Source organism: Maylandia zebra, linkage group LG23, assembly GCF_041146795.1.
Source record: "Maylandia zebra isolate NMK-2024a linkage group LG23, Mzebra_GT3a, whole genome shotgun sequence".
Lineage (NCBI taxonomy): Eukaryota > Metazoa > Chordata > Actinopteri > Cichliformes > Cichlidae > Maylandia > Maylandia zebra.
In genome coordinates this window covers 41087817-41104884 of record NC_135188.1, presented here as the reverse complement: position 1 = coordinate 41104884, position 17068 = coordinate 41087817, and the positions used below count along the sequence as shown (strand labels likewise).

General features: G+C 40.0%; 1 protein-coding gene across 2 annotated transcripts in view; it reads left to right on the top strand.

Annotated features, from left to right (window-relative positions):
- The first annotated feature begins 334 nt into the window (after nucleotides 1–334).
- The window catches only part of LOC101478951 (radixin), a 26220-nt gene continuing 9486 nt past the window's right edge, over nucleotides 335–17068 (top strand). Inside the window, exons 1-6 of one of the 2 annotated variants that reach the window (XM_004573595.6) lie at nucleotides 335–525; nucleotides 1914–2007; nucleotides 14808–14891; nucleotides 15274–15369; nucleotides 16272–16394; nucleotides 16580–16731. In XM_004573595.6, the coding sequence (XP_004573652.1) occupies nucleotides 1996–2007; nucleotides 14808–14891; nucleotides 15274–15369; nucleotides 16272–16394; nucleotides 16580–16731 (467 nt within the window). In that variant the 5' untranslated portion in view covers nucleotides 335–525; nucleotides 1914–1995. Of the gene's footprint in view, nucleotides 526–979; nucleotides 1152–1913; nucleotides 2008–14807; nucleotides 14892–15273; nucleotides 15370–16271; nucleotides 16395–16579; nucleotides 16732–17068 lie in introns of those variants that run through there. The other variant, XM_023154559.3, reaches the window with a different exon arrangement.

The window sequence follows — 17068 nt, the reverse complement described above, 5'->3', positions numbered from 1 at the left end:
ACAGAAACAAAAAAGGGAAAGCACATTATGTCTAGAAAAAAAATGTACAGACTCATGCTTTAAAAAAAAAAACCTAATCGAACAATAGAGTAAAAATAATAAAGAAAACAATCAAACTTAAGTTTAAAACAAGTATTAAATATTCAGGATCATTGCAATGTGAAAAATGTTGGCTGTTTTATATGCAAAGGTACAGAAGATATCAAATCTAAGAGTATGTTCATGAACTGTAAACAGATGTAAACCGCCTTATGATAATATTGCCCAGTTAACTATGTAGTTTTATTTTTATAGTTAAGACCGGAAGTTGTGTTACTTTATTCTGGCTGGCTCTACAGCGACTCCCCCCCAAATCGCCTTATGGTTTAGACTTGAAGGGTTTTTCCATGTCTGCGGGAATTTATAACGGCAGACGCACTGAGAGACAAGCACCCGGAGTAAAACGGCATTTTTCATCGTGAATATTTTGCTACAGTTGAAGATACGAGGCTCTTCTATCAAATTAAAGACAGACATCGTCCCCCGGTGAGTTGCCTCTCCCCAAAAAGAGAGGAGCTTCTCTTCAACTTTGATGCAGCGGATTTCCTCGTGTTCGACCGATTCATGTGTCACAGAAGGGCCGACTTCTGTCAAGTTGTGCCCCTTAAACTGTGTGTAAACGCACCCCACTCTGCTTTACGTAGTCTTAAGTCGGAATTTGTTAAGATATTTATTTTTATATTTATTCGTTTTAGTGGCAAGTGTGGCGAATAAATGAGGGCTAACATTTTTTAAGGCGTTAAAACTTCACGAGCGCGAGCGAGGCAACCGTCGGCTAGGCTCGTCCCGTTATACGGACTACACCCACTAGCTTGATAATGTCAGCCTTTCGACGCGCAAACTTTGGGCTTCATGAAGACCATTTTGGGGGGGGGATCTAGTGACTAACGTTAGTGTTCATTTAAGATAAATTTTTAAAATTGGGATTTGACGCCTCTGACTTATTTTTTCCGTTGTGCAACGCTTGTGTAGCCAATATTTTAGGCGTTAAATTTTGGTTATAGTTCAACGTAACGGAAGCCAACAACTCTCGGCGGGTAAAGCTAATTGCTCACAAGCTATAAGTGGGTTTCACTTTATGAGGACTACAAACGCTACAGCTCTGACGTTCAGTGGGTTTTACAAATTCTTATTTTTACATTGCACATTCTGTAAAGCAGATTACAGTTGTATATGGAAACTATCATTGTTCCTAATAATTTCTTTAATTTCCAAAACTGAGAAGAGTAGTGGTGCTAGTCGATTTGTATCCTGAACTGGCACTACAAAATAGCTGAGACTAAAATGTAATGGCTGCTAAAAGTATTTTTAAACCCATGCCAGACACCTGGCTGCTCTCCGTTTGTATTAAATGGCGTTTAGCAAGCTTATGTCAGTCGTGATGCACAGTTCTCCATTCAGTCAGGCTGGGGTGTATTATTAAACTTCACGAAGTTTAGCTTCATACCATTAAACCACACTGAAACTCCTACGTGTGATTCACACCAGAGAAACTCTTGAGTTGGATGTTTTCACTATCCTATTTAAGTTCATCATGGGTCATTACCATACTATTTCAGACTTGTGTTTCTAGTTTAACCCTCTAGTGCTGCATAGGTCTCTGGCTCATCCTGTGAGATCACTGGGCAAAACCCAGGCTACTTACGTACTTTACTTTATGTATATGGTTAATCGAAAAAATCAATAAGCGCAAATTCCTACAGCTAGACTGGGATGATAACGTCATGCGTCAGTGCAAATAGGTCTACATGCTTCCTTGTTCTAGATTTGGTCTTCTGTGACTGGAATCAATAGCTCTTTATAATAATGTCTCTGGTTTCACCCATGAACACTGGGGACTTATGTTACAAAATGTTTTCTTCCTTTTTTTTCAGGTCCTGTGGTAAAGGTCTTTCTGCCGTCCAGTGACGGGTTTTTCCTCTCAGCTGTTGAGTTTAATGAGGAGAGGAAGCAAAGATGCCTAAGCCGGTAAGGAACTGACAGTAAACTTCAAGCTGCTTTTGTCTACAGATTATTACAGTAATGCAGCGTTAGGGGAAGAAGCCAGAAAATCTGCTTATTTTTTTGCCACTTAAATCTGATTGTTTGATGGACATAATGTGGCTGGTTCAGGAAGTATGATATGAATCAGCCACGTGAAAGTGGCTTGTTTTTCTTCCCTGCTAGTTCTGCTCATGTAAACCGACTCTTTAGAGCTGCTTGTGAGTTGTCATAACAGTCGGCATGCTCTGCTACCGAAATCCTCATTTTGAACAATCTGGAAAGTGGCAGTTTCATCCCCACGGCTGCTCCCACTCCTCATACGCCTCTTTCAAGTAAACAACAGCCAGAGTGTGAAGTGAACTGCCTGGCCCACAGGCCTCACAACTGCAACACTGCTGCCATTGTTGCTTAAAGGGTGGAGAGAATGCCAGACTCCTAGGATGTGAACAACGCCAAAACAAAACCAATTTGATGCAGTCCCTTCATGGCTGTCTGCTTCTCACTGTTGCTGCTTTTCCATCATGGACAGACTTGGCAAGAGCAGGAAGTAGTCTGGGGATATTAAACGATGCCGAGTTATGCCACTTTTAGGTAGTCTACCCACCAATGATGCAGGTTTACTCAACACTGGACAAAGTCATGAGACAGCCGTCACCCTTATTCTAAGTGTTGACAAACTATTCATGTAGTAACTGTCAGAGAAAAGTTGACTTTCAGTTTCACTTCTGTCTTTCCGTGGCGTTTTTAATCATTTTTATCAGTGTATTTATTTAGCCAGCATTTTGGCATCCAATCAGTGCCCAACCCTGTGGTCTTCCCTGCACAGTAAGGGATTTATGGCAGGTATACTGTGTAATTTGTATTTTTAGTTGCCTAATTCGACTAAATTTGCATTCTGTGTCTTGCTTGGACAAAAATCAAAATCCAGTTGCTGAAGATTGCATCAGAAACTTTCCAAGGAAATGGCAACGAGTTCCAGGCCGCCCCACAAGTGAAACACATCTCTTGTCTGCCTCTTTAGGCAGTGGGTGTTTGTGTGTGTCCTTGGATGAGTTAGGAAGATACAAAAGAAGGACAGCCAGGCACTGATGTCATCCTTCACTTAACCCTCTCGTCCCCTGAGTCACCAGGGCAAAATCCCAAAAACGGCTTCTGGGACAGCATGCCAACTTTGCTGAGAGTGACGTTTGTGTCAAAGACAATATCTGACAGAGAAAGTGCAGCTTGTCGCAGGGAAGCGCTGACATAATAAACAGAGGAAACAAAAGCAGGGTCCACCAGACATGACCTCCTCTGGGACTAGTGTATGACATAAAAACCTTTTGGAACAGTCTCCTAAATCTGAATGTCAGTATTCATACGCAAGCTTAAAAATATTTGCAGGGGTCAGTGACAGCATTGGCTGACTTGGAAGAGAGTACATTTTCAGTCACAGGACTCTGCAGATTTTCAAAGTTTATTTTAAAACGGAAACAAATGTTTTTGTTCACAGTAAGGCTTTTACAGTCACCCATGTGGACGCCCCATTAAGTTACTTTTAGCGATAAAGTTGACACAATGTTTTTAAGAAAATGCACCAAGGCTGCAAGTGAGGTTTATGGTAATTGAAGAATCATTGATCAGTTAATATAGCTATTTTTAAATAGATGGTGATTAACTGATCATGAATCGGGTTAAGTATCCTTATACTCAGCTCTAATTGGGCGATATGAGGAACATCTAATATCACAATATTTTCTGGTCATATCACAATACATGATATATATCACGGTATGTTCAAATAACCTCCAAAAACAAATGTTATTATTCACTATATAGTTCCCAAAATTGCACTGGTATTCAAATCATTCATTAAACTTTTTTTCTACTTTAAATAGAAAAATTTAGAATGAATCGAAATATCATAACATATAAAAATTGTAAAATAAAAAATGCAATAAACTCAAATGACAGAAACACAAGTCTAGACGGTGACTAAAAAAATGACTGACTAAGAACAGTCACGGGTATCACAGCTGGTTTATTTAACGTTTTCTTTGGTGTGTGAGGGGACGTTGACATGCCGAGTTTAAAACAGTCTTAATTTTGCAGTGGATGACTTTTCAGCTGGTGGAATAAATTCATGGTAGGGCTGTTCGATATAACGATATATATTGGATGACGATATGAAAACGTCTGTCGTTTCGTTTCGTGGTGTCGCAAAATAAAATTTACGGCAATATTTTTTTCACCGTTTTAGTGGCTATATTAATTTCTTAAAGTTCTCTCTTTCTCTTATATTTAATATAACCACACTATGGACGGACAAGAGCCTGTTTTTATGCGTTGTCGTTAGCAACAACGACGATAAAACCATCGCGTGTCCGCTTGTTTATTTTCCACATAAACCTTTCAGAATAAAGCTCAAGATCCTGTTGAGACCTTTCAAAATAAACTAAATCACGTGAAAGAGTATGCAGAGTATTTACGGATGAGAAGCAAAAAGAGCCGTCAGGTGCTAAAAAATAAACAGACTCAAACGTTAGAAAAAAAAAAAAAGAAAAAAAAAGAACAGGCTTTTCCCCGCAGCACGCCGTGTAATAAATACTCACAAAGAAAACGGCGGGCGTTACAACTTATGTCTAAAAATGTATAGTTTCATGCATCGGTTAAAACATTCGACTCCATGTACACGACGCCCAGCTGGAAACACTTCACGCAAGTCGAGCTGCCTGAGATTCACAGAATTTTTTATCGGGGCGATAGATGTCTTATATCGGGATATGAGATTTTGGTCATATCGCACAGCCCTAATTCATGGTAGTTTTACAACATGTTTTGCATATTACCGCATTTTGTTCAACATCCTCCTTGTGAAATCCAAACGAAAGTGAGTCTCATTCCGTCGTTTGTCTGAAACTCCCGCTGTCATCATGTTTTGTTTTTTTTTCCCTATCTGGTAGTATATAAACAAGCATGCTTGTATGCCAGAAGATGATAAAAAATAATATTCCGGTTTGGGGAATATTACGGTGGCAATTTATACTCAATGGTTACGATAAAGCCATTTTAACCATCGTATGTGGAAAAACTTGCGATACATCGAGTATATATCGATATATATATATATATATATATATATATATATATATATATATATATATATATATATATCGCCCACTCATAGTTCCACTGACACCTATATCCTACTCTTTCTGCCTGGTGTACTCTTTGTTCTGGGGGCAGGGTAGTCATGAGGGGAAAGGAAGAGGGCCCTTACTGGTTTCCTAGCTTGTAGCTGTTTTCCTGTTTGCTGAAGAGGTGGCCTGCTATATACTTTGGGGGGGCCCAGTCTACGTCAACATCCTGGCTCTGTCACAGTGAGGAGCAGAGATTTAAGAGAAAAATATAATCACACTGCTAAGGGGCTGTCAGGAGAGGAAGCAGTCAGAAGGATGGGGAATAATTTGTAAATGTGGGAAGCAGGAATTTGTGGTCCTCAAGAGATAGTCTTTAGGAATTTTAAGAGGTTGGAAAGCAAGGGGGGTTATGACAAGAGGATATATATATGTGTATATATATATATATAAGTACCAAAAGCTGTAGTTCATGGTGTAGCCAGTTTGAGGCCAGCTGGAAAAAACAAGTCAGTCCTAATAGAGTCTTGTGTTAAATTTCCTGGAATGTATTTCACAAACTACTGAACCACTTTTCATGAAGACACCAATAACACTAACACCAGCCCCGCAAGGGCTTAGTGTATGCCTGACTGGCGGCTAGGCTTGTGATACTGTCACATACACTGGAGTATTGTAAACCCTGGAGTTGGTGCTGGAAAAACTGTGATAACAGCACTTTGAAACTTTTGGACTTTAATTGGTTGGCTTAATTAAGACTTTTGAAATTGATGCTGACCCTATTTCAATTCGAAATCCCAGTATTACAATCAAATTAAGATGAGCAGAACCAGCAAAGGAGTCTTTCATTTTTACTAATGTGTTTTCAGGCACGTTTGGCACAGATGGCAGTTATTTCTGAAACTGTGCTAGGTCAATAATAAGTAGGGTAAGGTCCAGCTTTTATTTTCCCTCTATTGTATTTTCTCAAATTTCTCACTCTTTCGTACAACGAATAAATAAACAATACTTCCAACACAACATTCACCTTCTCTTCCCCCAAAGCAATAATGTTGTTGTTTGCAGGTAGTTTTTGATTCCTTATCTGCTCTCACGCCTCCTTCCACTCCTCCGTTGAGAACTGCCTTACTCTGCAGGGGAGGTTAATCAGAGGGACAGACAGTTGCTCGGAGCCCAGCAGGCCAGATTAGCGGCTCTACTGATTGATGTGTGTGTCTTAAGGCCTCTCAGCAAAGCTCTTCTAAACAGCTTACAGTTACTAAACAGCTGCACATTTAACAAGGGGCCCATTTGAGTGAGAACTTGTCTTTGCAATTGAAATTGAGAGGAGGATTTAGAAACATCCCAAAATGGCATCTCCCTTTAAACAAAACACTAATGATGGAGCTCTTGGATTCTTCACAACTTGTAAACTTAACAAGATACAGTGGTAAATATTGGTGTCTGTATTATATTATAGCAGCACTCAGGTGTGCTTATTAATAGCATGTCCTCAGCAGTTAGTTAAATCACACTCTCTGTATGTGTGTTGTAATTTGACCCTCTCTGCTCTGTATTGAGCAGCCAGTCTGATCATGTGTGCTCATTAGTTTTTATAGATGAGAGCAAAAGCAGCGCAGTGCAATTGATAAAATTGTTACACTTTCAGTTATGACTAAATCATATTAATCAAAGTAAAATGATTATTGTGATATGGTCTGTTTCACAGATCATGCTCCTGCTTGTCTTTGAGTGTAGAGCAGGGCGATATGGCCAAAAATATTTATCACGATATATATTTGAAAATTTGCGATAACGATATAACTGACGATATAATTGATGCGAGACAAAATACAACTCCACAACATTACTAGTGCAAAAAGACAACCTTCCATTTATTTTCACTTAAACAAGAAGCTGGTTTTTATGTACATTAAAGCTTTATAAAAATGTAACAGTGCAAATGCAAATTCCTTGCTGAAAGTTTAACCAAAAGGCATTTCCAGTAGAAATGGGCTGACATATCCTGAGCATAACCATGTATAATATCCACTGAAGTTAAAAAGAGGTGCTTTGCAACATTAAACTGCAGTGTGCAGTACGTATTTTTCGGACCATAAGGTGCACGGGATTATAAGGCACATTAAGCGAAACAAAGCAGTCAGATAAATCAAACTTTATTAAACTCATTCTTCTTGCTTCCTCCACTTCTGTACCATTGATTCATTAATGTTGAATTCTCTGGCAGCTGCTCTATTCCCATGTTGTTGCAGTATATTAATGACTGACCTCATATTGTGGATTGATTATCTCAGTTGTTCTCCTGACTGAAGTTTGGTCCGTTTACAGCATCCTGCCATGCGACTGAATTTGTCTCCAACTATCAGGAACCTTAACGTTAACTTTTACAAGTGGAAAAGTGTTAGTGTTCGTCCTCCAGCTTCACTGTTTATGTTATGCTAACATAGCTGTGTCGCTAGCGATCACGTAGCACATCATTATATACCAGCTAGCCCAACTTCAGTAACCCTACAAACGTCACTGCTGTTTAGTTTCCTGTCTTCATTTATGTTGGAAGTGATAGCAGAGCTGTACGTTTGAATTTTTTCAGAAATCTCTCAGTCAGAACATGCTGTATCATGCTTAGGTAACTAGCGAAACTAGCGTGCTAACTTCCGCTAGCTTCCTGCTAACTTCTAACTCCGTTAAATGTAATAAATTTTGTTTTCATGGATGCCTGGAAGTTAAACTTTATAGTTACACCTGGTAAAGCAGCAATGCTGATCGTTTTATTAAAGATGAAAGAATTTAGACAGTTTTTAACTCTCAGTGATGCTGCAGTGTTGTTTGACCTGAGAAATACGGGGTTTAGGACCCAGATTACTCCCAGATTTAAGAGCATCTTAGTCCGACAAATACGACAATAAGGACAGCCGCTTGCATGTTCTGCAAAAAATGTGCTTTGTCGTGTATCTGACGGACAAACACCAAACCAGTTCCACATCACTGAAGTTAAACCATTTTTACAAACCAATTCTGGTTCATCTGTTTCACTCAACAATCGGCCATGTGCGTATGAAAACAAAGGCACTGCGCATGCGCGTTTTACTCATATTCTATCGCGATATTTCATTTTCCTATCGTTGCCTAACATTATACCGGTATTACCGTGAACGGTATAATATGGCCCAGCCCTATTTGAGTGCACACCTTTCCAAATTGATTCCCCACCACGTGGTGAGGTTGTCATGTTCAGGCAACTTTCAATAAATATGAGTCAAGTTAAATATTTGTACAATTTTCCCAAAAGCTGAATTATTCTGTCAAATAATCTTGGTCTCAGTGTGGACAATAAGCATTGTGACTTTTTTGACACAACTGATTAGGTCAGCTGGTTACTCCCAGCTGATTGCTTGACTTGTATATTTGCCTGTTCTGATATCTGGAAAGTTTTCATGATTGGATTATAGATTGATTTTTGGATCTTTTTGGGGGGGGTTTTAATGGGGAAATCACAACAGTGATCACCACACTTTACTTCCAATTATATACATTTTTCAATTTTCTAGACCACTTAAGCCACTTTTGTTTTGTTTCCCCCCCTTTCTTCCTGAATAAGAAAATCTTTAGCCAACATTGTTCCACAAGATTTTGCTGTCCAACCTCAGGCAGATCTTTCTCTGTCCATCTGTGCAGAAGGACGCTGTGCACTGAGGTTAAAGCTAGTGTCAGTGTACCAGTTTATCATTTATTTCATTATTGGCTCCTCTTAACACAAGTAAAATTAGTAGTTAATATTTTTAGGTCAGTAGTAAGAAAGAGAAGTGAAAAGAAGGAATGATGAGAGTATTAGTACTTCCAGTATAACATTTACTGGAAGCTTCTAAAATCTTTCCGCTAGATGTTGGAACTGCTTCTGAGATATGTCGGGCTCCAACTGGAACTTGACTCATCAAGAGGATATCCAGTGTCATACTAATTTTAGTGTTTATGTTGTGCTTTTAGGAACTTTCAAGGCTTGTCAGTTCACATGCTTGCAAGGCATCCTCTTATGGCAGTGTGATGGAATTGAGTACCTGGATTGTTGTGTTGATTGTTGTGAATGTCCTTTTTTTGGAATTTATTCCCATTCCAGGTCTTTCCTCAAATGCCTAACACTGTCCTTTTAAGGACAGGTTGCCCAGTCAGCGTATCTTGTGTCACCAAATAGTGTTGTTTAAGGACAGGCTTGCAAAAGTCACTCCTTCAAGGCATGTCAGTTGTCAGTGTCTGATTAGCTGTGTCATTGCTTTGGCATGTTGCTGTCCCTCTTCTCCTCCCCCCCACTCTGTACAAGAGACAGGATTAACTAACCGTCTGGTCCATAAAGGATTCCACCTCTTTCCGCCCTGTGGGTTTGCTATGTTTACACACACACACACACACACACACACACACACACACACACGCGTAGCACAAAGGTTGGCTCTATCGTGGCTGATGGCGGGCCCCACAAAAACAGAGGACAACTCGCAGTCTATTCCAGTCCTTTGGAAACTCAAACTTAGCACTACATTCTGTATAACTTTTCTTATAAAGTCACCAAGGCAGTGAAATCAACACAAAGTTTATATTCAGTGAACCATGAATAGATTATGTTGCTGTGGTTACCTTGTTTGTGGCTAGATCTGTGCACCTGCAAGAGTAGATCCAAATCTTACTTGACTAGTTAGTTACAGTTATCCAAATGCAATTGATGTTCAGTAACTGGAAGAGGTTATTGTTATACAAAGGTTATTTTATAAGGGAGATCAGATCGACAGGCACACAGAAGTAAACAGTACATCAAAAAAATCAGTGAGTGTTCTTGTTTCTTTTTCATCTTTTAAAACTCTTAACCTCAGTATGTCCACATTAGTTTGTTTTAAAATTGAGTTATCTTCAGTCTGTTACTATTGTCAGTGTTGGGGAGTAATGGAATACAAGTACCGGCGTTACGTATTTAAAATACAAAATATGAGTAACTATTCCGTTACAGTTACAGTTTAAAAATGTGGTACTCAATAAATGGATTACACAGCGGTCTTTTCCTGTTTCATATGTTAGGCTGTCCCCTCTAGTTTTGGTAATTCCACGCCAGTGGCAACTAGAGCTGGGCGATATGAGATTTTTTCATATCACGATATGTTTTTTTCATTTCAGGCGATAACAATATCTATCACGATATAAGCCAAATAACTATATTTGTAAGATTTAAATGTGCCGTTGCTCACAAGTAAAATGTGAAATAATCAGCAGCTTGTTTTTAAATATTTATTTCCCATAATAAGTTCAACAGGGTAGATGTACTTAAGGAACATGAGACTTTTTCAGATAAATAAAGGCAAATATTGCAAACTACACAAAAGGCAGCCGCTAAAGCGTTTAAGTTTCAAAACAGAACAAACGAAACAGACTAAATTGTCAATTCCACTTAGAAACAAAATATTAATTCTAAAAATAAATCTTAGTTTGTTTTACAGAAGAACAGACAAAACTGACTAACTTTTGTCAATATCAAATAAACTGAGAACTAAAAGGAAATTCTCAATCTCTCCTTGTTGTATAGCTGAGCTTTTCAAACAGTTTTAACAGTTACTTTAGTCTGACAAAAGCCGAATGACGAATTAGCGCTTCCAGTCAGAGACTGAGGCTACGTCCACACGTACACGGGTATTTTTGAAAACGGAGATTTTCCGTTTTCGTTTTAAAAAATAATCCCGTCCACACATAAAGGCAGAAATGAAGGAAAACGCTGCTATGAACATGCCAAAGCAGCAGGTGGCGCTAGATTCCTAACCGTGCAGAAATGTTGGCCAATCAGAAGTCTAGAAGCCTCGGTGGGAAAAAGTAAACAAAGCTGGGGCATAGAAGCAGAACCGAGTCGTATGTGTGGACGGACAGTAACTGTGTGTATATGTAAGCATTTAAACACTGCAGAGAGTAGAATTAACAGTATTGTAGAAATTCATTTCACCGAAACAATAACGTGGCGCACAGTGTGACGCATGCACCAGTTTATTGTATTTCCAGACTTGCTTTCGGCACAATTTACAGTGCACGCTACTCTGTTTTTTGTCAGACTTGAAATAGCCGAAATACCTTCACACTACGGAACTTCTATGGCTCTTCCGTTCGACAATCTCTCCGGCATTGGAACCATCATCTGTTTTCTCTTCGGTCACGCTCGGTTGATTTTTCTAGTCGGCACACTCATTTCCTCCATTATGCGCTGGCTCCATTACCCGCTGGCTGCTTCCCAAACAAACACACGTGCGGCTTGTCACTTGTGCTGTACGTAACAAGTCACGCGACGTGACACTGCGGCTGTGATTGGTTCGGCTCTGCGCTACTGAATTTGGATCGGCTGACCTTTTTTTTTTTTTTTTTTTTTTTTAAGAGGACAAGAGCGGCGAGGTCTATCGCGATAGCTTAATTTCTCTATCGAGTAAAAGTTATATCGCGATACATATCGTTATCGTTCTATCGCCCAGCTCTAGTGGCAACCCAAACAAAACACGCATTAAGAGGCTCTAATGCCTGTGTCTCAATCTCACAGCCCATGTCACCTCTACTTGCAGCCCACATAATGACGTGAAGAAGTTGGGTTTTTGTTTTTGTTGAATTATTGTTCAAAAAATTATTTAATATGAATGCAATAGGCAAAGTGTTACAGGCATAGCCTCAAAGAATGTAGCCTCACGGGCAGTGTAGCCCAGTTGTAAGTAAGCTATTAAGACTCGACTGTACACTGTGTTCGTGTTTTCCTCGTTACAAAATACATTTTGCGGCATGTCATCTGTAGTAGAATACATTTTAAAAGTAACCTTCCCAACACCGACTATTGTTTGAAGTATCTGCATTTAAGCAAAGCCAAGCAAGGTAAAGAGCTGGATATCAGTAGCCCCTGTTTCATGTAATATTATCCTTAGTGTCTACATTGAAATGTTGACAGGGTTGTGGTGTCATAAGTAGCTTATGTTATTGGATCCCAGCCATTGGTGTCAAGTTCCCATAGTGACCCCATTCATAAAGCATCCCTGAATCCCTCCGTATTCTCCTATTAAAATACTGATCTTTTAGTTTGATATTCTTATTTTTAAGTGCTCTGTGTAGATTTCACGTTTCTTATTTTTGCCTGGTTGTTGTTTTGTTCTAGCTACTAATTGGAATTTTAGAATTCTGCTCATCCCTTCAGTATTTCCTGTGTTATCCCCCCTCTTAATTCATGTTTTGGGTCATTTTTTTTGCTTTATTCTGGTAAACATGTGTTTCTGGTGTCTTCCTTCCTTGTCTTATTGTTACCCTCCTGTGCCATAATATGTAAATGGTCATCAGTGTAGTCTAGCTTCCCAAGCCAGCTGAGAGGCTCGGCAACAGTCGCCTCAAGGAAGTCGAGGTGACTGTTGTTGTGATTTAGTGCTATATAAATGAAATTGAACTGAACTGTGTTCTCAGCTTGTTGGAGTCTATTTGTTTTTTGTTTGTTTTGTTTTTTCTCTTCCCTCTCGTGATGGATTTTGTATTTTGGACTGAAAACACTTCCCCCGGTGTCAATAGAAAACTCAATGAACTGCAGCACAGACATTTCACGTTCCATAAATTTCAAGCCGCAACCACAAAAGAAGAAAAGGATGGATGTGATTTGTGAACTTATAATCTTAATTCAGTCACTAAACATAGTCAAGTCCCATTCAGAGCTTCTCTTCATGTTTCATCTGTAGTCTAGGATAGTAGTGATAAAGACTTTTCACTCCACACAATAATTTTTGAAGGCTGGATTTGAAATTTTACCTGTTTGTACAGCAATAAGCAATCTCACTGTGATTTGCATGTTTTACTGGTCTGACCCCTGGAAGTCAGTAGCACATGCTCCTTTAGTTTTTGTTGTTTAATTGTGGTTGTCAAGCAGCTTTTAGATACGTTATCGCCTAATTGTGGCAGTAGAAGCCAGAGGATTCTGCATACATATGCAAAATCCTCCTTGAATGCATCTTTAGCAACAACCAAGTAAATTTTCAGTGCAAAGCAGACTAAATTTGTGTTTTAGTGCAACAAAACATCATGCAAGATATCTATATTGTGGGCATGTCCTGCAGTATTTATTGGGTAATTAATGTGGTGATCCAGCAAGATACATTATGGGCTGAGTTCCATGTGGGGGTCCAGTTATGTGCTGGTTTCATGGATTATTCATTGCAGGGATATTGAGTGAAAAAGATGAAGGCAGGAGAGTGTGTCAAAAACAAGAGGGGAGAAAAAGGAATGCAAAGTAAGCATTCCTGAGGTTTTATATATAAGTACTGAGAGGAAAAGGATGGTTCATTCCCTCAGTTTCTTCTTCTTCTTCTCATCTACAGCAACAACGCTGTAATTTAATGTCGAAAGGAGTATACCCCAGATCATCTCTCAAACTTCCTGTTGCGCTTCATAGCCACGCTCTTTTTTTCTTTTCTCTCCTCCCTTCACGCTCTTGCTAAACTTTGCTTTTTGCACCCCGCCTCTCAGCTTGCTTCTCGTCTTCCTCTTTACTCTGTGTTTTCCTCCGTCTCTCTTCTCGTCCTGTTAACTACCACTGAGGCAATGCACGGCTCAATGTATGAGTAGGTGTGGGAGGAAGGATGTCAGATGCCACGGAGGTCAACCATGCTCTGTTCTGTGCCATCAGCTGCTTCTAGGCCTACTGCCAGTGCTGCTTAAAGAGGAACAGCCAATGACTGAGTTTTATCCTCTGCTCCACCCCAACAGAGGTCTTTGCCTTGAAAAAGTGTGGCTTCACTCACTGGCAGAGTGCTGAGAGGGTAGGATTGAAAGGATCTGACACATTGCCCACATATGGGGGAAAATGTTCTTCTATTGTCCTCTTTAGAAATTCTGCAATTTCCTGGAATATTTTTGCTCAACTGAGGAAAAGTTGGACAGCAGCACTTGACATGAGTTGTCAGTAGTACTGGTGCATACATGCAGTGCACCACATCCTGTATTCTAAGAGAACCATAACTATTGTGTGAAAAGTAAAGGTTGTATAAAAAAAAATACTTTTTGCCAGTATTGCCTCAGTGTTTTGTGAGCCACCTCACTTTATCACAACCAGTATTCAACTTCCATCTGTTTAAAGTAGTGTACAGTTTTCCCTTCGTGTGAATCTCTCACTTAAGATGGTAGCACAAGTTTTCAGTAGGATTTAAATCATGAACGCAAGTGGATCAAGTTATCATTCGATTGCTTTGCTGACTAGTTTAGACTAGTGGCATAGTCAGGCACATGAGATGAAGTGTGCGCATAAAGTGCATAAATTCTTTGAATGTTGCACACTTTTTGTACAACAGTTTGAAGAAGCAGTCTTTCAGAAGACTGGTTGATTGGATAAATATAGATAGATATGCTTTTTTTCCCACCTCCCTAGTGCTTCGTGAGTTCCTCTGACTCTCATCTGTCCGTAACACGCTTAAAAAAATTGTTCTTTAGGGATTCTTGACCTGTTCTTGCAGTTAAAGTATTTGTCCAAACTTATAGGTTTAAGTGGTATTTAACTGCCTAAAACAGGAGCAGAAAAAAGGGAATAACACGCACACATGAATAATTGCAACTTATTTTCATGTCTTCACTTGTGTAATATTTGCAAGCAAAGTGAACTTCCTCCCCTTTTTTTCTTTTTTTCCCCCCCCCTAGATCAATGTCCGTGTGACCACCATGGATGCAGAGTTGGAGTTTGCAATCCAGCCAAATACCACAGGAAAACAGCTGTTTGACCAGGTGAGCAAAAAAAGTATTGTGAGGACAGAAACCTGGCACGTAGGAGTGTGGGTGCTTGAGAAGTTGACACTTTGTTTCCTGTATTCTTATGCTGTCAGTCCCCACCTCCCAGCACAGGAATTTTTGGTGCCTTCAGAAAGAGTTTAGTCAGTGCCAGAATAATAAGAAATGAAATCAAAAACGCTCCCTATAACAGTTTGTTAAACAGGCAGAAGATAAATATGATTTCTTTACGTTCTAACAGTCGCCTCCCTTCTCTCTTAAATGTCTCTGCCACTTACCACAGATCACAGATTTGTACTTCTCAGACATCAAAGAAAAAACGCTATCTAAAGGAAGAATAAACTGTGAAAATCCATTTTTCTTTTTTTTTTGCTTTTAGGTGGTAAAGACTGTGGGCCTGCGAGAGGTGTGGTTCTTTGGACTACAGTATGTGGACAGTAAAGGCTACATCACATGGCTGAAACTCAATAAAAAGGTAAATATCACTTTGTTTTGTGGGAAAGTAGAAGCTTGGTCTATGTCCCTACCCTCACCTATCATCACAAGCTTTGGGTAGTGACCGAAAGAACAAGATCGCAGATACAAGTGTCGGAAATGATCTTTCTCCGAAGAATGGCTGGCCTCTCCGTTAGGGATAGGGTGAGGATTTCGGCCATCTGCGAGGGGATCAGAGTAGAGCCGCTGCTCCTCCTAATCGAAAGGAGCCAGTTGAGGTGGCTCGGGCTTCTGACTAGAATGCCTCCTGGGTGAGGTGTTCTGGGCATGTCCCACCGGGAGGAGACCCCACAGCAGAACCAGAACACAATGGAAAGATTATATTTCTCAGCTGGCCTGGGAACCCTTTGGTGTTCCCACAGAATGGCTAGAGGAGGTGGACGTGAGGTGGGGGTCTGGGCTTCTCTGCTTAGGCTGCTGCCCCCGGGACCTGGCCCCAGATAAGGGGAAGAAGATGGATTGATGGAGAAGCTTAAAAACAAAATTCCATTATTAATATTATTATTAATTTAAGCATGTGGACTTCAACTGATTTTCTTAAATTGTTTGTCGGGGTCTTTCTCTTTAGCTCTCACTTTCATGTTTCCTCCAGTGTCTGTGTCTATTGTTTGTCTGGTATTTGCCTAGAAGCAGTACTGTGGTACTGAAGCCTCAGATGTGGTCTTTCAACAGGCTTCTTCTTTCACTCACCCCAAAACAATCCCCAGTCCTAGCACCCCTGCTATTACAGTGTGTCTCTACATTTCCAAGTGTGCATTACAAAAAAAATATCCTCATGCTCAACAAGCATGTGAGCAAGACAGACAAAAGGCAGAGGCTACAGAAAAATAGTATTGAAAAATTCCAGTACATAATGGAGCAATTATTATTTTTTGAATCCAGGTGACCCAGCAAGATGTAAAGAAAGAGAGTCCTCTGCAGTTTAAGTTCAGAGCCAAGTTCTTCCCTGAAGATGTCTCAGAGGAACTAATCCAGGAGATCACCCAGAGACTCTTCTTCTTGCAGGTAACTCCACACACTCAGGACACCAACACTTTTAGCAAATAATTAGTTTTTCAGTTATTTTCAAAACCTCAAAATATCACATTTTTATGTTACTATTATCTAGCTTGCTCTGTTCTCAGCATAAGTGCTAACTAAATCTTACAGTCTTGAGTACATTTAGAGTCACGCACACATTTTTCTGCCAGGTGAAAGAGGCCATCCTGAATGATGAGAACTACTGTCCCCCAGAAACGGCTGTGTTGCTGGGTTCATACGCTGTCCAGGCCAAGTATGGAGACTATAACAAAGAGGTGCACAAGGCTGGGTACCTTACTCATGACAGACTGCTCCCTCAGAGGTAGGCATTTCACATAAAGTTTAGCATTTTTTACTAGAGATGGACCGATCCGATATTACGTATTGGTCCGATACTGACCTAAATTACTGGATCGGATATCGGAGAAAAATAAAAAATGTAATCCGATCCATTAAATATCACGAAAGCACCTCACAAAACTTGCAACACGCCGTAACTCGCCTCAGAACGTTAGCACATCGGAGCAGTATGCATCACGTGATAGAACGGCTGCGTTAAGCTTAACAAGCGACTGCCTCTTCTTGCTGCTACTTCAATCATGAAACTGCTTAATGATCAGCTGATCGGCTTTTCTGTCGCGAGTCCGTCTCTCTTGTTT